Genomic DNA, 25,827 nt, shown 5'->3' with positions numbered 1-25,827 from the left:
TATCCTGTGCATATCGTACCTCTGGTCTTCTAAGGGCTAAAATACATTGGCAATTTCTGCCTTCTTTGAAATGGAAATCTGTAAAAAAAAAAAAAAAAAAAAAATTTTAACTATGAATAATTGACAATCCAATTGTAAACTATATATAGGGTGAGGTAGAGGCAAAAAATGCCTACAAAATTCAAAGTGTAAACAAATAAAATTAGACCTGGGCTGCAGAAACGCCACACTGATGTCCCAACAGTGTATATACAACAGCCAAAAAACAAACAAGAGTCCTGTGCATCCAGTATAGGTGTGCACACCCAGGTGCTACCACAATTTATTTGAGAACAAAGTTAAAGCAGCAAACGTTTCGGGCAGCAGCCCTTTCTCAATGCTAATGTCCTGTTATTAGCATTGAGAAAGGGCTGCTGCCTGAACCGTTTGCTGCTTTAACTTTGTCCTCAAATTGTGGTAGCACCTGGGTGTGCACATCTATACTGGATGCGCAGTACTCTTGTTTGTTTTTTGGCAATTGTAAACTATAGAGCAAATTAGCTAAATTATATTTACATGGACATTTAAATGCAGCCTTAGAACTGGGACACCCAGGTTCACATCTCGGTTAGACCACATCACTTGTAAGTGTCCATGGCCCCTAAGACACCTAGTGACATATATTCACCCACCTACCTCAACAATATAAGATTAACTCAAAATAAAGAGTCATGCTGACTCGGATGTTGCCTGTATTAACAAGGTCTATATCAGATGTTAGGGACAATCTGACAAACATTTCTTGACCTGCTTCACTCCTACTACAACAGCAGACCCAATAAGAGGGACCTATATGAAACACATGTGGGAACTTTCATCCTTCATCTACACTAACACCAAAACAGCTAATTATTCGTTTAATCATAGACTACTGATAGTTTTGGCACTCAACTCTAATAAGGGTGCAGGTTAGGTCACCCTCCAATATACAACATGCAAAATGTATACCAAACAAACAAAATGAATACCGCACTGATCAAAATTCACAGCAGAAAAAAACAGATAATTTTAATCTGTTGTTATTGCACAGAAGGGGGCAAAAAATAGGTATCATCCACAGGTATATGATGCAGTAAAATTATATTATCAACTATACCCAAAGGTCAAGAGTACCGGTATATTGTATCAATTTACATCACAAAAGGCAACCAGGACAATTTTAACAATGGATACTATAAATTCTGGTGGATCCACCTAACATTATTACATGAAATTATAATAATAACGCTGCATATCCCATAATAAAGGGAAAGTTTCCTGTGGGATTTATGTGTAAAAAAATTGTTTTGTACATAAAGCGAAAAAATGTAAAAAATTAGGTCAAGACAAAAAACAATCCCATGTACAAAAATGGGCAGTGTCCATTCAGTCTATTTCAGAGACACAAGCTTCCAAATATAAGGTGCTGGTTCGATCTCACTATAAGGAGTGTAGTCTATGAATAAGTCCTGATTAATGTCTGTGGTGGTCCAATCCCTTTGAGCAATGTTCAATTGTAGAATATAGGAGGGGTCCTGTACCTTTTGTCGATTTCCGCATTGTACTGAGCACTATATATATCCTAGGCTGTACTGAGCACTGTGTCCTGGGCTGCGCGCTTGCGACCCGACTGTCCATTCGAAGGCCACAAAACATCAGGCACGAGCCATAAGGAGAGAGGGAGAGAGAGAGAGAGAGAGAGACACACACACACTTTCTCTCTACTCTCCATTTAGTTTCCATGACCTACAAATAGGTAAGTCACTTATCTTTTAGTGAATAGACCCTTTTGTGTGCTCAGAGCATGTACCCTATTGTAGATTCCAATTCTCATGAGCCATTGTATATGTTAAAGGTTGAAGTAACACTTTGTCTATTAAAATAACACCTCATTTAAAACCAGGTTGCATTAGAAGTATATCCTTTTGTATTTCCAAGGTTCTGATGTGCTTTGCAAACACTAGCCATATTTTGTCCTAGTTAAAATGTTATTTTGGCGAGCAAATATGTGACTTCTAATCAGGTAGTCTTCCTCAAATTGATGGACCCAACTGGGAACATCCAGGCTCTTCTACATTATTTTAAGTTTACACTAAGTTACCCTGCAAACACAACATAGTATTCTGTAACACAGTTGGGTAGCCTTTGGAATTCTATGCACTTATGCTCCTTTGTTTTTGTATCTTACCTTTCTCTATAATCAATAAAAGAGTACAAAAGACCTCTCTAGTGGTCCTGGTATTGGGCAATCAACCTTCTAATGGGAACATTTAGGAAATATATCTGAGCTTTGTAACTGGGTTGTTTTTGCTGCTGAGTTGCCAACTCACTGTTTAATGAATAAACTCATAAACATTCTAACATATATGTGTGAATCTTTTATATCTGATTCTGTACGTTGTGTTTCTACTGGAAATCAGTCACCCACCTCTCTTCTAAATAGTTCAGTTCTACTGCTTTTTTGCAGTGAAAAACAACTCATTATAATTGACCTTCATATTGTGGCGGTCATCGGGGGAATTCCTATGGTCAAAAAATACCTGGGAATTGAGCCCAAAACACAGTTTGGAAACCCCTTTCCAAAGTCCAGTCCTCCCAATCTCTGCACCTCTAGACACAATAACAGTTACTTCCAGGCACACACACACACAGGTACGCACAAACACAGACAGACAGATACAAGCAGACAGAAACACAGACATGCACAGATAAAAAATGCAAAGACATGTATGGACAGGGATGGGCACAAACAGACACATTGAGGCACAGACAGGCACACAACGACACAGTCATGAGCATACATACACTCACAATAAAGTAAGGATACTGTCTCTCTTGATAGTACCTTGGAGTCTGTCTTCGTGCAGGTGGAAGGTAGGATACCTACTGGTTAAGTACTTTCAGGGCCACCAGACGTAAGCTTTCCTTGTATAGGATGCAGAGTGAAGGAGAACACTCATTAACAATAAAAATCACAACCACCGGCTCTTTGGTCTCCTCTTCAGATGAAATTTATAAAGAGTTCTTAAAATATTTCTCTAAATTATATCTACACATTCCTGATGATAGTGATGAGAATTTGGAGAGAGATGCAGTGATGGAGAATTTTTGGGGCTCTTTGAACCTTCCTAAAATCCGATGTGGTGGAGTTCTTAGGTGCAAAGATTTCACTAGATGAGATTAAAATAGCCATATCTTCATTTAAAGGTGGAAAAGCACCGGGTCCTGATGGATTTAGCGACAGTTATTACAAGACCTTTTTGGAACTTCTTTCGCCTTACATTCTAGAGGTATTTCATTTAGCCCGTCAGACAGGCAATCTTCCCTCAGACTTGACTTTGGCAAATATATATATATATATATTTTTTAATTCTTTATTTTATTGTGCAGAGTTAACACAAGTGCCTGCAGTGCCACAACAGCAAACATATGCATATTTAGGAACAATTTTTAACAGTGGGTTGGCATCAATAAGCATTGCACATTTTAATTTTTTATCGTCATGGAATCAGCTATTAAGCCGGGCATGACTGGTCCAGAGGGAACCAGGGAGTGAGTTGTCCTGGTGTACAGATCAGGAATGTGTAGTGTTGTGTGTGTGTGTGTGTGTTCTAGGGTATTGCTCTACAAGGCGAGGCTTTGGGTATATGGCATGAGGTCTGTTGTGTCTCCCTATGTTGTCTGTCTGTTGAGTCCCCAGTATGGGAGGGAGCTGTCACTACAGCTGTGGGTTTCCTCTGGCTGGTATGCATCCCCTATTGGGGACTACCCTCAACCCCTTGTGTGAGTCCGTCTGTTTGTGTTTATAGGGTTTGGGCTGGGGGGGCGGGGTGGGTGCATTGATGGGTGACCGGTATGTGGTAATTCCTGCCGTGAGTGGTTGTGTGCCTCGGCTTCTGGAACATATCTAACCGGTGTGTCGATGTATGGAGGCTAAGTCGATGGGGTCTTCACAGATGTGGTATGACACAGTAATAATAAGACAACAAAAACAAACAAAAAAAAAAAAGAAAGAAAAAATAAAAAACAAACAAACTGAAAACTAGTCTACTAGAGTGAACCTAAGAATAGATCGGGGTGAAGCTTGGAGGGTATCAACGTTAGAGTCCATAATGGAGTAGAGCGGAACCATCTTGATTTGGATGTAACATCTTGGAGATTTGCTGTATCAGCAGTCTCTGAGGGTTGTGGCTGTATTTTTCCCTCCGTGGTGGTCCCTCAGAGGGTCTTTCGTTGGTCCGTTGGGAGAGTGGGAACTCCTGGGATGAATTCAGCCACGGTAGCTGGGTCCACTCGGGTGAGGTGTGACCCTTCCATGCGGGCGGGCTGCAGCAGACCTGCATTGCGTAGGTGTAAATCCAGTTCGGAGTAGCTACTGGCTCGGTACATTGTGTCTTGATGGGTAAAGATAATCGTGTTCGGAGACCCCCATTTATACCGGATATTCTTATTTCTGCGGTGTTGTAGCAGGGGTTGCAGGGTCTTACGCCACCCCATAGTGCTTTTAGTCAGGTCCGGGAATATGGACAGTGTGGCTCCCTCAAATGATAGAGGTGTTCTCCCACGTGCAGCCTCCATTAGGAGGGCTCTGTCCTGCAGGGACTGAAAGCGGAGTATTAGGTCGGTTTGTGCCGTGGTCGGCGCTGCTGTAGGCTTAGGTAGGCGGAACATGCCATCTAGTCGTACTGCCTTTGCCTGTTTTGGTGGCAATAGGTCCGCCAGCAGGCGTCTGATAAAATGCGATAGGTCTGTGGGGTTTATAGAGTCCGGGATACCACGGATCTTTACATTATAACGTCTTCGCTGGTCTTCTAATATATTTATTCAGTTGTTGGACGCCTGTTGCTGCTGTTTTAGCTCTGTTAGTGCTTGTTCCAGGGTCTTTATCCTGGATTCCTGGGTGTTTGATGTGGTTTCCCTGGTGGTGACCCCTTCTATTGCCACTTTAATGCAGGCCATGTCGGCCGCTATATTTGTTCTGAGTTCTGCCAGCATGCTTTTAAGTATAGAGGCAGTAACTGGCTCTTCTGTAGGGGTGCGCTGGGGCTTTGAGGTGGGTGGTGGGACATATGCTGCACCTTCCCCGGGATCTATGGAGAAGTTATCTGAGGAATAGGAGTAAGTTTCCTCACCTGCCGCCATTTTGTCCCATGCGGTCTTTTGTGAGCGCCGGGGAAGTTCCCCGATATCGTGGGTGGTAGGGTCCTTGTCGGCTTTTGTTTTCTTGTGCTTCCGACCCATCTTTGTTTCCCGTGTCGGGTGAGGGTTAGAGTGCCCTGGTAACTTCGCTCGGTAGCCCCGAAAAGCAGTTTGTGCGGTATCTGCCACGGAGCTCCTGGAGAACGCGTCCACTCTGCTCCTCTGCTAGCTCCGCCCCCCGGCAAATATTTTTTTAATCCCTAAAAAAGATCAAGATCCATCTGATGTCGGGAACTATAGGCCGATATCTTTAATAAATGTAGATACAAAGATCCTAGCAAAGGTTTTAGCAATGCGCCTCTCTCCACATTGGAGCCTCTTCTTCATAGTATATAGAACTATCCAGGGTGTTAAGATAGGCTTAGAGATGTTCAAGGTCACCGCATATGCTGACAATGTTTTACTTTCCATCTCTAACCCTGTCCAGTCACTTCCTCCTTTATTTTGATTATTAGATCACTTTGGAACATTAACTGGCTATAAAATAAATTATTTAAAATCCTGTGCTGTGTCCTTCCATATATCATAAGCTGAGATAGATTCTTTATCAATCAAAATTTTACCTGATTATCGCCTCATCTTTTCAATATTTGAGTGTTAAGATTGGCTCCTCATATACAAACTTGTTCTTGGACAACTCATTATTAAATTAAAGAAAGATTTGGAAGGATGGGTTGATAAGCCTAGTTCATGGATTGGTAGAACCCACTGTATCAAAATGAATATCTTGCCTAGAATATTATTTTTATTTCTCAAAATTACAAAGAGTGATTTAGATGGTCTTCAGAAAACTATAGATACATTTATCTGGCAAAATAAGCTTAATAGATTAGCCAGGAATCTTTTATATAGACCTAGGAACAAAAGAGGCTTAGGCCTCCCAAATCTGCTTTTATATTATTATGCGGCTCAATTGTCTCAAGTTGTGATGTGGCACTCTAATCCATTAGATCATCGTTGGGTCGAGTTTGAATCATATTTCATGATGTCTCATTTACTATCTTGTCATTTCTGGCTGGACAAACCATCTAGAATAGCCTCAGGAACATCGTGCCACTCAATTTCAAACTCATTACATAGCTGGGATAAGTTGAAAACTAAGTATAATCTCACCAATAATTCCCCTCCTTTTACCCCAATTCTACGGAATAGGTAGTTCACTCCAGGCATGAGACCGCATGATTTTAAAAATTTTGAAAGAGCAGGCCCACTTAGATATGTATCACAATGGGAATCAGATTTAGGGGAAACCCAAGAGATGGGAGTGTGGACTGATATGTAGGAAACAGCATCTAAAATGTCAGTTTGTGTGCTCTCACAGCAAATGTTTAAAATTATGTTTAGGTGGCATGTTACTCCTGTTTTTATGTATAGAATCGGTAGAAACCCATCAGATCTTTGCTGGCGATTATGTGGACTCAGGGGGCACCTACCTACATATGGGCGTGTTCTAAAATTACTCAATTTTGGAAACTAGTAAAAGATCAATTGAATTCTCGCCTTGGATATTCTTAATCTCTAGACCTATGGAGGGAATGCAAAAGCATTCACATAAACTACTATATTCCATACCATTAGCAGCCCGTAGCGTTATTGCAGCTGGATGGTTGAAAACTGATATTCCCCCAATTAGAAAGTCATTTTCAAAATTTATGATAATTTACTCATGGATGAACTAACTTCAAAAATCATACATTTAACCCCATCCTTTATCAAAACTTGGGATCCATGGCGAAAGTTTATTACTAATAAAAATAGATAAGAAAACCACACTGTCGCTTTCAGGGAAATAACACAAACAGGCGTGAATATTTTCTTCCTTTTTTTTCTTCTCGTTTGTTTGTTTTATACTTTGTCTATTTTCTTAGAGATTACGTTTTTTTTTTTTGTCTATACTTGAAAACATCTGGAGGAAATCCATTTTTGATAAATGTTATAAAGCAATTGTATATGTACTGCATAATTAATGCATTTTGCTTTTGCCTACAATATATAATATTTGTCTGTTTTTGACTTTCTCATAAAAAAAAAAACAAGGCTCGGTAACATAATAGTGGTTCTTTTTTTTTTTTTTTAAAGATCCTCAGCTATAAAATGTACATACATCATGAATTTGGGTATGTATTTATGGCCATTGGAGTGGTACTAAAACCCTTCAGTTATTTCAATTTGCATAGGGATTTGAGATAGAGCACAGGTAAAAAAAAAAAATCATTTTGTTCTATGAATGAAAGGGTTTATGTGTGGAATGCCTGAGAATGTAGGGCTTTTTTAGCTTAGTGGTGCCAGATCCACTATTTTTTCCTCGACACACATCAGTTTTTTAAGTTGATGGATAGTACATAAAATCACTGTCCTTCAAATGGTTTCCACATTGTTTTGATTAATTATTTTCCTGTAGCATTTAAATAATGTGTCTAGGAAATCATGGAGGATCTAGCAAAATTACATATCATGCCAGCCTTGTAAGCCTTGTTACCAAAACAAATTTAGCTTAATGAAGTTTGGTGCATAGACCATGTCTCTGAAGTCTCACTGCACAATTCTCTGCCATTTAGGAGTTCACTATATTTTGTCTCTGTTTATGCAGCCCTAGCCGCAACTAGCATATATGCTAGCAAATGTAAATCCGTCATCAAGTTCAGATGTCAGCATGTTGGTTTTACGGAGGAGCTTTGCCCTGGTTGGAAAAGCTTCCTCAAAACAGAGTAATTCAAAGAAGACTGTGAGTGAAGCAAGAGTGGGCCAGAGGTGGGATTTAAAGAAATGACTCCCATTCACACTCAGATGCCTTATTAGCAGTGTTAATTTTGACGGCATACTTCAATTTAGTTTTAGTCATAGTCTTTTGACTAGAAAGTCATTTTAGTCGTATCTTAGTCATCTGAATTGTTTTTATTATAGTCTAGTTGTAGTTGACTAAATCTCCAGTAGTCAACACATCTAAAATCTAATGTGTTTAAAGACTCTGTCTCTTTTGCCCCTTTATTAGCCCCTCTGGGTGTCTCCCCCTAAAGTCCCTCTCTGTCTTTTTTGCCCAATCCCCTTGTCTGTGTCTTTTGCCCATTTTCCAGCCCATCTGTGGCTCTTTGCATCCCCTCCCATCTCCTCTCTGTGTCTGTTTCTCTTCACACCCCCATTTGTGTGTCACTCTCCCCCAGCCCTATTTCTTCCCCAGCCCCTCTATTTCGCTTTGTTTCACCCCGGCCCCTCCATGCATCTCATATCTCCCATGTGTCTCATTCGCCCAGCCCCACAATGTGTCTCAATTCCTTCCCTGCAGCCCCTCCACTTGTCTATTTCTCCCCGTGCCATGTGCTAATTCTCCCCTCATCTGTCTCGTTCCCCCAGCCCCCCATGTGTCTCATTCCCTTTAGCCCCCTATGTGTCTAATTTCCTCTCCTCCCTCCACTTGTGTCTTACCTGCTAGTTTTAATTTTGGCAGCAATTTTCAATTTAGTTTTAGTCATAGTCCTTCGACTAAAAAGCCATTTTATTTTTAGTTGTATTTTAGTCATCTGAATTGTTTTAGTCTAGTTTTAGTCAACTAAATCTCCAAGATTTTAGTAGACTAAATCTGACAAATTCTTAGTAGACAAAATTAACACTAATTATTAGGTACCAATTAGAAACCCCTTACTAGTGCATACATTGGTGGAGCCTCTTAAAACCATTTAAGCTTTGGTTTTGAAGTTCCCATGTTTATCTTTCATGTTAAAGTTAGATTACGACTCATTTGGGGTTGCAGGTTTGGCATTGTATGGCTTTATGGTGTCACGAAATCCCCAAATTCTTACTAAGGATAAGTGATTCTAGGTAGCCTTGTAGGAGTGCATATTGTCTGCGCTGATCCCTTTGTATTTTTATTGTATTTCTATTTATGTATTTATGTATTTTTAGACCTTTAATTCAATCTTTTATTCTCTGCCTTTCATAAATAGCAGTAGGGGCACTATGGAAGCACTGGGAGGATCTTTATATTGAAAAATCTTCCTGCTTTTCACTATTCCTCCCAGAAGCATATATGGTGTCTTTACAAATCCTGAAAAATCAAACATTTATAAATTCTTTGTTGGCCTTGTGCTGGCCTTGTTTGCGACATATAGTGTAAAATTGTCTGATTACATCATGTTTGCTAAGGAGTCCCGCCTTGTCTGTCGTATATCACTTTTCTGGCAAGAACCATGACATTAAAATGGCAAGGAAACTAGACTAACATTTACCTCCCATTTCCTTCCATAACAGGACCAAGTATTTCAAAGGGAAGAAGGTGAACAAGGACTATGAAATTCGGGTGGAGCAGGTAAGAGTCAATGACATCACCGTACAGATGTCTTACTGAAGGACAAAGAGAATTAATGGTCTCTCTGTGTAGTCACTTACAAATAGCTGTGCGGGTTTGTGCTATTTCCCCATTAGAATATTCCTCTCAATTTAATCTAGCCTTTAAATGTTAAAGGGAAAGTACAAACACCAGGACCACTACAGCTTATTATCCAGCTTATTTTCCCAAACCATTTTTAGTCAGTTTGACAAAACCAAACTCAGTGATTTCAATTATAACGGTAAGGTGGAGAATAGAGCAGGACTCATAAAGAAGAGTACATAAAACTAAGTCTACAATATAGTGGGAAGTAAATGGGACTAACTAAAATTGGAGTCTAAAAATTACATTGGCCAATAAATATCCTATATACTGACTAGATAATAAGGCAGACTTCCCTACAGTAGTGTACCTCGACACACATACAGAGCTTTTACAAATAAATAAATCAATACTTTGGTATACCAGATAAGAATACCTACAAACTGTCATTCCAGCCGCAGGCCACGTATACCTCAGTTGTGTTCCCATGCAGCAATTTGGGGCCTGGGGGTGTTTACTGATGCCGGCCTCTGCGCAGCGGTGCCATATAAAAGCTCTGCCTATGAAAATTTTGCAAACGTATATGCAACATCACACACACGCATCCCAAATATGATCACCAATAGCGAATCACAGTCCTATATTGGCTATTTAAACTTGTTTTGGCAGTTCCCATTATGGCTTATCAGAGAGTGCACTAATCTATTGGTTCCTCTATCTATTGACTTTTGGCTTGTACCTTGACTATTCTGATTTTTGTTGACCTTAACCTTGGCTTGTCTCACCGTTTACCATCTCTCTGTACTCCTGACCTCGGCTTTCCTGTTTATTCTACTTTTTATGTTAAATCTGACGATTCTAAGGTCCGGCAATATGTTTACCATATTACGTAACTTAGGTTCTGAGGGCTGTATATCTGTCAGTCCTAAGGCAAACCATTTGAAAGAAAAGAAGAAAACAAGTTAGCTTTAATGCCCGTGCCCCAGAAATAAATCTGCTATAAATAACTTATAAATTTGATAGAAAACTCTAAATAAGGAAGCAGTACAAGGAATAAAAGCAGGGGAATGATACTAAACCACTATAACCTCTGCATCTGACTGTAATTATCAAATGATCACAATACTGAATCCTAGGCATGTGCATGGGGAAAATTTTCGGTTCGGTTCGGTTCGACATTCCGAAATTCAATTCGGCATTTCAAGACTTCGGAACTTCGGCAACTTCGGAACTTCGGCACTTCAGCACTTCGGAAATTCGGCACTTCGACACTTCAGAAATTTGGCGACTTCGGCACTTTGGAATTTCGTAACTTCGGAATTTCGGGACTTCTGCACCTCGGGACTTCACTTGCAGCCGCTTGGTAGATAACTCCCTAAGATAACTCCCTAATTCCCCAGTATTAGTAAATTTTGCCCCTACTCACTATACCGCGAGTAGGGACATGTCTAGTAAACAGTGAGCAGCCTGTGACTGCTCACTGTTTAAAAAAAAAAAAAAAATAGTGCCCCTCCGGCCCCCACCCCTCAGCGGCGGGTGGGGGCCCTAATTACTAATAAGGGGGGACCTAATGTCCCCCACCCTGAGCGGTGGGTGGGGGCCCTAAACTAGAATAAGGGGGGACCTAATGTCCTCCACCCTGGCCCCCACCCCTGAGCGTTGGGTGGGGGACCTAAACTAGAATAAGGGGGGGGACCTAGTGTCCTCCCCCCTGGCCCTCACCCCTCAGCGGTGGGTGGGGGCCCTAAATACTAATAAGGGGGGGGACCTAAGGTCCTCCCCCCTGGCCCCCACCCCTGAGCGGCAGGTGGGGGCCCTAAATACTAATAAGGGGGGGGACCTAATGTCCTCCCCCCTGGCCCCCACCCCTGAGCGGCGGGTGGGGGCCCTAAATTGGAATAAGGGGGGTGGACCTAGTGTCCTCTCCCCTGGCCCCCACCCCTCAGCGGTGGGTGGGGGCCCTAAATACTAATAAGGGTTTATTTTTTTTGCGCTCGTTTTTTTATTTTTTTTTATAATTGCGTCGGTTATTATGGGTTTTTATTTGGCCTTTTTTGGAGCTGAAAAAAGAAGATTTTAGAAGAAAGAAAACATTGAATGGTAAGCGTTATATTTTTTTACAGGTACTTAGTTAAAGGTCCCCCCCTCATTATTTTTAGGGTGAGGGGGGTAGGTAGGGGGATAATTTTTATTGTGGGGGAGGGGTGACTAGGGGTTTGGGGACCCCTAGTCACCTGGGGGGGAAAAAAAAACCTTAGGTCCCCCCCTTATTAGTATTTAGGGCCCCACCCGTCGCTGAGGGGTGGGGGCCAGGGGGAGGACACTAGGTCCTCCCCCTTATTCCAATTTAGGGCCCCCACCCGCCGCTCAGTGGTGGGGGCCAGAGGGGAGGACATTAGGTCCCCCCCTTATTCTGATTTAGGGCCCCCACCCACCGCTCAGGGGTGGGGGCCAGGAGGGAGGACATTAGGTCCCCACCCCCTTATTTTAATGTAGGGCCCCCACCCACCGCTCAGGGGTGGGGGCCATGGGGGAGGACATTAGGTCCCCCCTTATTAGTATTTAGGGCCCCCACCCACCGCTCAGGGGTGGGGGCCAAGGGGGAGGACATTAGGTCCCCCCTTATTCTGATTTAGGGCCCCCACCCACCGCTCAGGGGTGGGGAACCGGGGGGAGTGCAAAAGGTCCCCGCCCATTATTTTACATTAGGGCCCCCACCCACCGCTCAGGGGTGGGGGCCAGAGGGGGACATTAGGTCCCCCCCCTTATTCTGATTTAGGGCCCCCATCCGCCGCTCAGGGGTGGGGGCCCGGGGGAGGACAATAGGTCCCCCCCATTATTTTACATTAGGGCCCCCAAGGGTGACTTAGTGAGTGAGCCTCTCCTCGGCCCCGGTAGCCCATATATATCTAGGGTCGCGGTTGTTGATCGCTTATTTCTGCTCAAATCACGATTTATAGTTTAAATTGGTCATATTGTGCAGGAGCTGCTGCTTCCTGCGACCGCTCAGTTTGGCGGTCCGGCCCCGCCCCCCGTAACTTACATTTTATATGAATGTATGTTACTTGATTGTTGTAAGTGTTGCAAATCACTGGCTATGTTTGTATACTTTTTATTTAAAATTGTTTACAATGTAACATTCTTCTTCTTTCACTGGGTAAGTATATTAGTACTTAGGCAATTCTGTGCTTCGGAACTTCGGCACTTTGACACTTCAGAACTTCGAAACTTCAGCACTTCAGCACTTCGACACTTAGGAAATTCGGTAATTTCGGAACTTCGGGACCTTGGCAATTCGGCAATTCGGCACTTCGGAAATTTGGACATTCGGAAGTACCCGAATGTCCGTATTGTGCGAAATTCATCCGAATTCATATTCGGACCGAAACGAATTGCACATGTCTACTGAATCCTAATACTCCTCTAACACCTAGAAAACTTACCAATAAGTAACTTTAAACAATAAGTGTTCAATGATTTAAACTATGTCAGCTGCTCTTATTAAAATGGCAGCAGGTGCCAAATATTAAGTCTACATCCTCCTAATCTTGGGCAGATCAAGTATACATGAACCAGAACTACTTCAAACCTGTGGACATGAATAGCTACATAGACAGAACCAGCTGTCACCATAAAACCTGGTTAACGAATGCTCCAAGGGGACTGTTCCTTAGGATAAGAAGGAGCTGTACGGAGGAAAATGACTATGTAGAACAAGCTGAACACTTAGAGAAACTATTTTTGGAGAGAGGTTATGAAGGAAGAACTCTCAGGAAGAACTTAGAAGAGGTGAAACGTTTATCGAAGGAACAATTTCTTATATACAAACAAAAGAATAAATCCCAAGGAAAAAAATAAATTCCCTTTATCTGTAACTATAATGGAAACACCAGGAAAGTACAACAGGCCATAAGAAAACATTGGCATATCTTAAGAGATGACCCGGTTCTAAATAAAATCATACCCCCTGAACCTAAAATGATTTACAGGGGAACCAAAAATCTAAAAAATATTCTAGTTAAGAGCTGCTTAGAGACCTAGAAACCAAGACATTTTTTAAAAGACCTTTTTGGGTTTCTATGGATGTGGGAACTGCCTCCCATTTAGGGAAACAAAGAGTCACAAGAGACACCTTACTGACATAAGCCACATTATAGGGAAACAGCATACCATCAAAGACCATCTAACCTGCCATTCAAAAGGTGTCATATATGTTTTAAAATGCCCATGTAATCTTTTATACATAGTCAGAACCAATCGACCACTTAATGTTAGGATAGCTGAACATACGAAACATTAAAAAAGGTTTAGAAACCCATAGTGTTTCCCAACATTTTAAGAAGACACATAATCAGGACCCAAAATACCTATTTTTCTGTGCCTTAAAAGCAGTGAAAAAAGATTGGAGAGATGTCACTATCAACTATAGTCACTATCAACTATGCATTAATATGCACATCTGTCATCACTTTTACATTTAATATTAACATATCTAATAGTCCCATTGAAACTTCTAACCACATTGTATTGATTTTTACTATTATATTTCCAAATACTCAATGTATTTATACGAAACAGACTGCAAGGAATGCAGCCTAATGCCACAGAGCATGGACAATAACGTTATTCAAAGATTGGAATGCATAGATGCGTTCCAAATATGGATACACAGGAAATCCAGCAAAAGGAGGCTTCGCGATGACTGACGTCATATGGAGAAGACGGAAGCCCGAAAAAAGACACTGGGTGATATGAATAACCAGCAATCAAGGACATATAAAAGATTGATTAACCAAAGATATCACAACCAACGAGGAAGCTTATGAGAGAGGCGAAACGTGTCTTGCAACAACAGAAACTGACTTTATATCGATTTTATCTATTTGTTTTATTTTGTTATCTATAAAATAATTTTTGCACTTAACTTGACGTCCAGTAGATCTGTGAGGTGGACCACAGGGCGTGAAACCAACGGATGCACAGAAAGGGAGTGGGATCCCCACAAATATTCCCATATGCCTACACATTGAGCCTAGTGATACTGGCTCAATTCTTGTGAGCACAAGACTAGAGATTGCTTCTTTACTCATATTTCTGTATTTGACAATATTGCACTAGGATTTGGTTATCCCCCTTGTTTTTTTCAGCTTGCATCGCTATATATTTCTATATCATCTAGTACCATCTACCCAAGAACCAACCAATTCCGCCTACTGTATGTATTATAAAGGTGCTCTTGGTACCAATATACACTCAACTAGAGGCTTACAAAATCCAGCACATCCAGCTAGCTTTAGGCCTATAAAAATACACGTTTTACCTGGCAATTGTTTTAAAATGTAAATTTGTGTAGTCTTAGAAGCTAGCTTATAGTTGAGTGAGTATGCTGGATTTTGTAACACTTTTATAATGTGAAATATTAACAGTTTATTTTGATCAATTAACAAAATGCTAAGTGAGTGAACAGAAGATGAATCTTAATCAAATCAATATCACACTTTGACTTCAAAATAACATCAATTCTGGCAACTGTCATGATGCCGGGATAAACCGGCGGAGGGTCATCCCGGTCCCCGCTGAGGAAAACTACTACCTGCAGCAGGGGATTACCCTGCAGAGCTGTGTGCCTAAGATGGCCGCCTAATTGGACAAGCAATTACCTCGCAGCCTGAATACTGAATCAGTGTGTGTTTGTGTAGTGGTTGTAGTGTGCATAGTGACTGCAGAGTGTGTATTTGTGTAAAAATTTAGTGTATATAGTGACAGAAAAGTGTGTGTTTGTGTAAGAATGTAGCGTATGTAGTGACTGTAGAATGTGTATTTGTGTAAGAATGTAGTGTGTGTAGTGACTGCAAAGTGTGTGTTTGTGTAAGGATGTAGTGTGTGCAGTGACTGCAGAGTGTGTATGTGTAAGAATGTATTGTGTGTAGTGAAAGCAGAGTGTGTAAGGGTGTAGTGTGTGTAGTGACTGCAGAATGTATGTTTGTGTAAGGATGTAGTGTGTGTAAATGTTAGTGTATAGTGTATGTAAATGTTGTAGTATAGTGTGTGTAAATGGTTAGTGTATAGTGTACCTTACAAAAATAAAAAGTTCAGTGAACTCACCATACAATGTTACATCCTGTATAGTTTATTTACATGTATTCTCTCACTGATATGTATTCACACAGCATGTACTTTTCCTCATAAAAATAATAAAAAATAAAAAAATAAAAGCATTAATTCTTCAAGGTACACTTGCACACAGTTTTGTAAGGAACGTGGCAAGTAGGTTGTTCCTATATCTAGGAAAACACAGTTATTTTGATTTTGGCAGCCTCAGATGTTTCTGTCTCCTCACAGGCAGACTTGATGATGTTGAAATCAGGGCTTCATTACTTCCAGGGCTCCTTGTTCTTCTTTATGTTGAAACTATTAACATTTCTATTTTTGAAAGCAATCTTACGTTACAGCATTTCACACTAGCCTAAAACGTTTGCACAGTAGTGCAAATGTATAAGTAAAAGAGAAAGTGGGAAAGTTAGTGTTTCAGTCTTTTGACTGGGACATTTTTCAAGTATGAGTGCGAGAAAGAAAACAAATAGCCGTTAATCATAAGTGACATCTGTAACACCATATAAAGTTTTTGGATATTAGACATGCCCCTGATCAGGCCTCCCGGATTTCAGGGGGACAGTCCTGAATTTAGAGTCCAGTCATGCAGTCCTGACTTTGATCCCTGGAGTCCTGTTCTTGGGGACACCAAGTAACTGTTTCCATAAAACGTAGCACACTAGACTTGCTTGTGCTGTGCTGAGGGTACTAGGACCTTGCAGAGAGTACTGAAACAATGTCTGCATTGTCTGCACTCAGTGGGCTGATGTGGATGATTGACAAGCAGCCTGACGTGCATACAGCCAAGGCTGATCTGCCAATCTTTTGGGAAGACACTCCCCTTTTCTGGGCAAGCTGTACATCACTGCCCTTTTTAACCTGCCTACCAATACAAATACAATACAAATATAATAATGTGTGCTAGCTCCTGATTATTCAATCTGCCATTGAAATCAAATTTTCATAAGCCTATTGCTTTTGTGTGTGTGTAGGGATTATGAAAGCTTGCCAGCCCTGACATATAATATTTTTTTCCAAGAAAGATCTGGATGCACAACTGGCCAATTTCGAGGACAAGACTAAAGGCTGGAATGTGAGAATCATGGGGATGCCCAAGGCTATTAATCTATGTTCGGCAGCTCCTTTCCGCAATGATGACCCTGAGACAAACTAAACAAACATTGATAAATAAATGCTTTTGGCTTCCCAAGGATGAGAAGGTACCACATGACACCACAAGGAATGTGCTACTCCACTTTGTTCTGGACTCTAATAAGGGCGGCTTTACGGGGCTGCCAGAAATTATCCATCGACACCCTTTGAAGGCTATTTTCTATATACAGTCACTTAGACAAATTATTCACTTGCCTGGGAGTAATGCTATACCCTATAAGTGGGACCTGCATCACCTCACAGCGAAAAAAACATTGGGGAAGACGCACATACACAACTCTCTGAGATGCTGACATTCTTTTGATTTTTGGGTCTGTCGGAGGAGTCTGCCTCAGAACTGATCCGCTCTGCTTAGGCAGTGGAGAAAAGTACGTTCGTACCAAGGGGGAAACCACCTGTCAATTTTCAAATTTTTGACTTTTTGTTTTCAAATGATTTTTATGTGTTGGACTCATTTGTTTTCTTTTTAATGCTGACTTTGTAAGCTGTTCTATAATGGTTGATTTCTATTGAGATCCCCCCAGAAACGATCAAAAACGTGCCTTTAAGTATAAATAGTTTTTCATGTATGCACGTTATTCAGTAGACCGGGCCCTTCACTTCCATTTAATATATATGATGAGCTATTGATAGAAGGCTGGAGGCAAATGCTACATAAAGAGTACTATAAAACATGGTCACTCCTTTATAAGTGTAGTTTTGCTGTTATTTGGTTGTACTTATATGCTACTGATTACTGCAGATTATTTTATATCTTTTGACCCACAAAAACAATAAATACAAATTAAAAAGTACCTATTTTATTAAATTACTCATGCTGCTGTTCCCCCCCCCCCCTTACTCATGCTGCTGACCTTTCACCCCTCCCCCCACCCTTTTAAATGCCTTTCATTTAAAATATATTAAAATAATTGTTTCACTCTGCCTGGCCTGACTACACGTGGCACCTGGTCCAAGACTTCACAAACCAAAAAGCCCAAGCCCTCATGCAGGAGCTCCCCATCTGCCAACCTGAGCGCTGGTAGTAGGATGGCCACCATTCTTCCTGGATGCCTGGTCCCATTCCACTGATGACTCTTGTGTCTTCACTTTCCTTGGGAGACCCAGCTTGTTGTGATTGTTCCAACTCTTCCTTCAGAAACCTGACTGGGATTCTACTTTGACTTGTCAAAGATCTTGAACAGGTTTCTGTGAGTCTATCCTTTCCGCTAGCAACAAGGTTCCTTCCTGACCATAGTGTATAAAAATTATAGTCTAGCTCTACTTCCCTAACCTCTTTGATCTGTACTGCCTTCCTCTACTTTGTGTTCTTGTAGCCTCATCAGGCTACATTATCGCTATCTATATGTTCACCTCGGCCCCGGCTACCTGTAGAATGCAGACGGGGGACCAGCCAACACATCCTTACTCTCCAGCTGCTCCTGCCTGTAAGTCTCGCGAGCTCCGCGGCTGGCAGAGCGTTGTCACGGGTTACCATGGCAACGCTCCGCGCGGCAAACAGGCACAGCTCGCGAGACTTACAGGCAGGAGCTGCTGGAGAGTAAGGATGTGCTGGCTGGTCCCCGTCTGCATTCTACAGCGGCTGGCTCCCTCCACTATACCACCGGACCACCAGGGATGCAATCTCCCCCCTCCCTGGCCAGGTAAGAAGCAGGGAGGGGGGAATAAAATGTCAAATCTCCCAAATGGCTCCCCTCCCAACCCCCCCCCCCCCTTTACATACACTAAAACCACAACACACACTGCATACACACACTAAAACCACAATACACACACTAAAACCACAACACACACACACTGCATACACACACTAAAACCACAACACACACACACACTGCATACACACACTAAAATCACAACACAAATGTGCACTGCATTCCCCATGCACACACTAAAACCACAACACAAACACGCACTGCATTCAACATACACACACTAAAACCACAACACACACACACTAAAACCACAACACAAACACACACTGCATACACACACTAAAATCAAAACACAAACACACACTGCATACACCATACACACACTAAAACCACAACACACACTGCATTCACCATACACACACTAAAACCACAACACACACTGCATTCACCATACACACACAAACACGCACTGCATTCACCATACACACACTAAATTCACCATACACACGCACTGCATTCACCATACGCACACTAAAACTACAATACAAACAAACACTGCATTCACCATACACACACTAAAACCACAACACAAACATGCACTGCATTCACCATACACACAGTAAAACCATAACACAAACACGCACTGCATTCACCATACACACACTAAAACCACAACACAAACACACACTGCATTCACCATACACACACTAAAACCACAACACACACACTGCATTCACCATACAAACACTAAAACCACAACACAAACACACACTGCATTCACCATACACACACTAAAACCACAACACAAACATGCATTGCATTCACCATACACACACTAAAACCACAACACAAACATGCATTGCATTCACCATACACACACTAAAACCACAACACAAACATGCATTGCATTCACCATACACACACTATAACTACAACACACACACTGCATTCACCATACACACACTAAAACCACAACACAAACACTCTGCATTCACTACACAAACACACACTTTATCTAAAACACACAAAACTACATTCATTATACAAATGTGCATTCTGTATCGATTTTACACACCACACAGGCCATCCTTGTGGGTGGCCTCAGAATGGGCCCCCAGGGGCAGACTCGGGGGCGGGCCCAGGGGGCCCACACTTTGAACTGTGTCAGGGGCCCCAAGATTTCTGATGGCAGCCCTGAGCCTCATTACCAGTTTCATGCAAGCATTTCATCTAGCCATTGCTAAGTGAGTACTTACAATATATTTAGGTACTTTCATGGCTCAGTGTATGTAACGGAGCTCCCTGTACCCCGGCTAGGCACCTCCGCCAAGTACCGCTTCCTAGCTGGAACAGGAGAAAACCTTAGCGCTTCTGCCCCAGTCGCCGTAGCTTGACTGGGATCCTCTTGGAGCCTCTGGGACTTGCTCTATTCCCTCCCAGGGACTGGACGACACACAGTCCTGAGATCTATAGTTCTTACAAGGACTTTCCCCACAGGATCGTCCACGAGCTGGAACAAGGTGCTTAGCAGTGATTACAGCCCTTCCCCTCCCAGTAACTATATGACACATAGTTCTGGAAGTACAACTGATATAATGCATCCAAACACAGCTTGTTTATACAGAGACCCCAGCAGGGGGTCTCCATTGTCTTCACCACAAGCCCCTCACAGGAATCTCTGGGCCTGGAAGATAATTGCGTGACAGACCGGTAAGCTAATTATCTCCCAGGAGAAACATAAAAAAATAAAAATTAAAATTACCCAAAAACATAATAAAAACATAAAATACCCCACAAATAATATATTGTTAAATGGACACTCCAGGCACCCAGACCACTTCTGCTCATTGGAGTGGTCTGGGTGCCAACTCCCACTACCCTTAACCCTGCAAGTGTAATTATTGCAGTATTTTTAAACTGCAATAATTACCTTGCAGGGTTAAGTCCTCCCCTAGTGGCTGTCTATTAGACAGACACTAGAGGGAACTTCCTGCTCTATAGCACAGGTTTTCTGTGCTAGAGCGTCGCTGGACGTCCTCACGCTGTGTGAGGACCTCCAGCGTCGCTCTATTCCGCATAGGGAAGCATTGAAATTCATTTTCAATGCTTTCCTATGGGGTGCGCTAATGCCGCGCATTAGGTCTCCTCGGCCGGTGGGCGGGATCAGTCTCGCCCACCGGCCGACGTAAGCAGAAGGAGGAGCGGCGGGGGAGGAGGAAGCAGCGACGTGGGACACGTCGCTGCCTCTGGTAAGTGACTGAAGGGGTTTTCACCCCTTCAGCAACTGGGGATTGGGGGTAGGAGGGAGAGGGACCCTCCAGTGCCAGGAAAACTGATTGTTTTCCTGGCACTGGAGTTTCCCTTTAAATAGCCCTGATCTGAGGCCCCTAGTTCTCCAAATAGCGCTCAGATCCATGCAGTGTAGAGGAACGCCACAGTGTTAACGTTTTGACCGGCCTCACACGTGGTCTATGCCCCAAATAGTTTCAGGGCGTTTGGTGCTTTTGCTGGTCAACTTTCAGGAGCTTACGGGGTGCTTACGAGGTGCTTTCGCCTGGCTCTTAGGTAGGGTTTGTTCTCCTTAGTCTCAGACACCTTCTCCTAAAAAAGTGCTTTCCTGGCGGATTTCAAAGTGGTTCAAAACCCCGAACCAAGTTGTCTGGTAACCTCATGACGAAAACAGTTCCATAACATTTGCGGCTAAGTCCCATTGAGGTGACCGGGAACCCACAAAGACCTCATGCTGAATTTAGTTCCATATTGGTTGTGGCTAAGTACCGCCGGAACAATTCATGGGTTTGGTTCATGCAAACGGCCGCCAGAGAGCCAGCGTTCTGTTCCATCGCATGAAGGGAAAGTGCAGAACCATGGGCACCCAGGGAAAGCTGTTAATGGCGGCTGGGCAGAGTAACTCCCAAACAGTGTCCCAGACCTGGACCATAGTCGGTTGGCAGGAGGCCAGCTTTTACACTCCTCCAGGAGTCCGTGGCAAACGTACGTGGGAAGGAACGTTTGTCACGGTGTATGCCCTCAGCCTATCATTTTCGCTACACCTAAACAACATGTTTCTCCAGAATGATTTTCCTTATACCTGATCAACATGTTTCTCAAGGAGGACACTTCATATAACTCTATTCATCTTGCTCCTGTGAGACCATGGCTGATGGGTTAACCTACACAAAAGTTCACCAATACTTAAAGGGATCCTATAGTGCCAGGAAAATAAACCGGTTTCCCTGGCACTATAGGTTTAATGGGTCCCCCCCACCCCCTCCCTTGCCCCCACCTTCCCCTGATGCTGAAGGGGTTAAAACCCCCCTTCATAATTTTCATAAAGGACCACATGGGCACCTGATGGATAGAGCATTAGTTTGCAATTACATTTAAATATTTTATTTCTCCTGGCACATTTGTAATTGAGCTGTCACAATTAATATATATTTACAGTCACACAATTTCCATGACGATGCTCCTTTAAAAAACATTTTTGTAATGTTTAAGTACTTTAACATACTTTATTTCTAATTTTATGTTTGAATATGAACAACTCAAATTTATTCTGGAGACTTTTATTTTCAATAGCAATTGCATCCAGTTTCAGTCTAGTCTTGGGTATTTGATACTGTGCACCTGCTGTCTTGTAGGGAGAATGTGAACATTCAGAGCAGGGTGTAGTATGTTTTAGAATATATATGTATATGTTTTTATTGAGGGAGGCAATGCAGCTGCTGGACAGAGTAAGCTTGAATTTGTAAGGGCAAGGGGTGGAGTGCAGCCGTTAGTCATTAAATTTGTATTTTTCTGCTGAATGGGAACCAATTAATTTATAGTGATTTTAGTGCAGATCTCTCACAGGTATAAGGATATTTTTGACTTTCGTTAATAAAAGATTTGTATTTACGGGGGGGCGGAGCCAACAGCCGAGCTGAGCGGTCGCATGGCGGACGAGCTCCGTGCCATAAACTCTGCAATAAGCCTGAATTCTGCCAAGAACCATAGCAAGTATCCCCAATAATAGTGCACTGACCCTGGCGACGGGGGACTACAAACACAGCAAACCGCCAGCAAGCTCTCAGCCTGTATTGACCGCCAAGACCTGGGGATAGATCTGCGGCCTTCACGAGGCCTATCTGAACGACATGGGGAGACGGCCGCTCCCTCTGCCGATTGCAGCACCAGGGACCGGAGGTCTCCCCAGTACACTCTCTCCCCCGACGGTGAGGGATATCCAGTGTGTGACACTGGAGTGAAGCCCCAACAGAGGCCTACCTGCCGCGAGAAACGAGGACAATCCAACATGGCGGATGAAGCATGGGACCCTGCACTTCTGCCCCCTCTGGCGGAGCGGCTAGACCGCCTGTTCGACGCCTTCTGGGCCAGGCTAACCATGCTTGATACCCCCAGCACTCACGGGTCTGCCGACCGAGCTACTTCAAACCGGGGCCGCCCAAATGACCGAAAACGGCAACAGAAGCGACCTCTACGGGCCTCCGGAGTGGAGGGGCGGTGGATAAAACGCAAGCAGCGGGCGAAACGGATGATTGCATGCAACCCCGCAGCCCAACACGCTGCTCCTCCCAGACTCCTGCGCGGGCACCCTCCTCCGTACTCTGCCCCACAACGAGCACAGTCAAGACCACACCTGACCACAAGGAACCAGGGGACAAGCTTGAAACCCACGAGGCCGACGTTTGTGCCCACATGCCGGACCAGGGGCCCGACGCACCAATCCACACCTCGGCAGGGCGCCCAGAAGAATCACCTCCCGAGCAAGTTGCCCATACCTTCCAGCCTCATACTTCTGCAGCCATCCTTCATCAGTGCTAGATGGAATCGCTGGGATATGGAGGTTCAGCTGGCTGTGCCGCGGCAAATGGGTTAAGTGCCTATAGAGACTGCCCGAGGTTACCCCGCAACCACATGCTGACTCTTGAACTATGTTTTATGTTATATGCCTTCTGTTTTACGCTTTTAACAACACATTGTCCACACTCCAACGCTGTCTGACACTCCACTCTTGTCTCATCCGCACACCTCGCACAGCAGACACACTCTACTAGTCTGTCTCACTCATTTTACTTTAACCTACTGTTACTGCACGCTGTAAGTCTTATCGTTTTATACCATAAGTTATATTTATATTTACCTTGACAACTTAGTTACCCAGCGAGATTCAATTAGTCAGATGCAGCGACATCTATTAATGCATAAAATTAAGCAGCCACTCATGAGAATATATATGAATGCCAGCCTTCATGTTATGATAGAACGTTTAATGGCAAGGCTTACACTTTGTGTTATAGTCACTCTTTACTAATATAACTCTTCATTACCAACACAATTAAATTACTCGCAACAAATTTACTTACGAATGCAACATGTCTTAAAACAAAAATGTGCAACTGTATATCGTCATGACTTTGTCTACATTATCCCGCCTGTGCCTGCTGTCGCGGCACCACAGGCCTGTTTGTAAACTTTATTGCACCAAAAATAAAGAATTAAAAAAAAAAAAAAGATTAGTATTTACTTGTGTTATCCTTCTATTATAACTCTGATAAACCAACTGTTTTCTAAAAACATGAAAAAAGGCAAAAATTGGAGACTAGGAGAGAAGGGAAAGAGCAAAAACTAATGAAGATTGATAATAAAACCTAACCTGTAATCTAACATAACCTACACATTTTTCCTAACGTTTATTGGTGCATAGAGAGTGTCCCTTTAGAATCCTTTAATATGCTTTTTATACTTTTCATTAACCACATTGTGGCACTAGATCACATGGGAAAGTCCTGATTTCAGACCCCTAGAATAGATCTTGACTTTTTTTGTGGAATTATCAGAGAAAGATCTTAAAAGTACAGTGTTGTAAGAGTGTGATTCAATTTGCTCAGATTGATAAAAGACAGTTTGCTACTAGGTAAACTATTTAGTATTTCTCCATCACTAGCAACACTGGGAGTGTCAGCAGACACATCAAGCCAGTTTCCCAAATTAGCCCATATGATCCTGGTGGCAGCACATAAATGTATATTACATCACTGGATTGACCCCTTTCCCTCATCCATTATCATTGCTGCACACAAAAATCGTTTTTTTATTTAAAATGGATAGGATTGAAGCCTCGTTAAACAAAAATACTTTGATTTTTTTTTTCTAACTTGGTTTCAGGATTACTAGTTGATTCAGCACGTAAACTGTATCACACCTAGGACTAAAAGGGAACGTCCTACCAGGTCTTAGAATGACCAGACTTAACGTACCAGAGAATAGGGAGAATTCCTGCCGAGGTCGGGGACAAAGAATGGGATGCAACGATGAGGGAAAGCCAAAAGTCAAGGATACCAGAATACAGGGTAAAGTAAAAACTAAGCCAAAATCAATAACCAGAAATTAACGCTCAAGAACACAGTCTCGGACAACCACTAAGGGAAACCACGACAGGGCAATGAGGAGAAGTAAAAATGCGTTTAAATAAGCCTTTTACAAATCTGATTGGCCTAAATCAACTTTTGACCCCAGAATGTGCGTGCGCATCTCCTGCGTGACGTCACACGTACGCCGACGTCGTCACCACTGTGGGCGGACGTGGGGCTATAATTTGGCGTGGATCTGCAGCTACCGCCGTCCACCAACATGTTGCAGGAGTCAGGTACACTGACGCATGGCCACTGAGCGCAACAAGGTGAGGATGAATATGTTACATTACCCACCTGAAGACAGCCCACCGGGCGGCAGGACCACGTTTGAGAGGAAATTTGGTGTGGAAAGAACGAATCTTGCGACCAGCATGAATGTCAGAGGCCAGAACCCAGGAACGTTCGGCAGGCCCATACCCCTTCCAATCAACTATATACTGTAAAGTGCCACGAGAAAACCTGGGATCAATTATGTAGGAGACCTTATATTCCTCCTGTCCAGAAACAAGAGGAGGGGGTCACTTGGGACAGTATATCTATTGCAAACAAGTAGTTTGAGCAAAGAAACATGAAAGGTGTTAGGAATACGCAAGAAAGCAGGGAGAGCCAGAGAATATGAAACAGGATTAATTCTACGAAGTATACGAAATGGCAAACTTCATGCTAGGAACTTTTAGTTTGATGTTGCACGATGATAACCACACCCTCTAGCCCACTTGGTAAACAGGGTTGGCACCCCGCCGTTTATCAGCATAAAATTTTAAACGATCAGCCACAGTTTCTAGAGCAGAGTGAACTTTGGTCCAAGTATCACGAATAGAAGCAAGGTGGTCATCCAAAGCAGGGATAGCTGTGTCATAACAGCCGGCAGAACAGTAGGATGACGACCGTTATTAACAAAGAA

The 25,827-nt window shown here is 42.8% G+C and overlaps 1 protein-coding gene across 2 annotated transcripts in view; it reads left to right on the top strand.

Annotated features, from left to right (window-relative positions):
• SYN3 (synapsin III) overlaps positions 1-25,827 on the top strand; it is a 457,322-nt gene that overhangs the window by 137,547 nt on the left and 293,948 nt on the right. For both annotated transcript variants that reach the window (XM_063447546.1, XM_063447547.1), the window contains exon 3: positions 9,463-9,520. In XM_063447546.1, coding sequence (XP_063303616.1) covers positions 9,463-9,520 — 58 coding nt within the window. The remainder of the gene's footprint in view (positions 1-9,462; positions 9,521-25,827) is intronic.

The sequence above is a fragment of the Pelobates fuscus genome, chromosome 3 (genome assembly GCF_036172605.1).
Source record: "Pelobates fuscus isolate aPelFus1 chromosome 3, aPelFus1.pri, whole genome shotgun sequence".
Taxonomy (NCBI): domain Eukaryota; kingdom Metazoa; phylum Chordata; class Amphibia; order Anura; family Pelobatidae; genus Pelobates; species Pelobates fuscus.
This window is presented reverse-complemented; position numbering and strand designations above follow the sequence as displayed.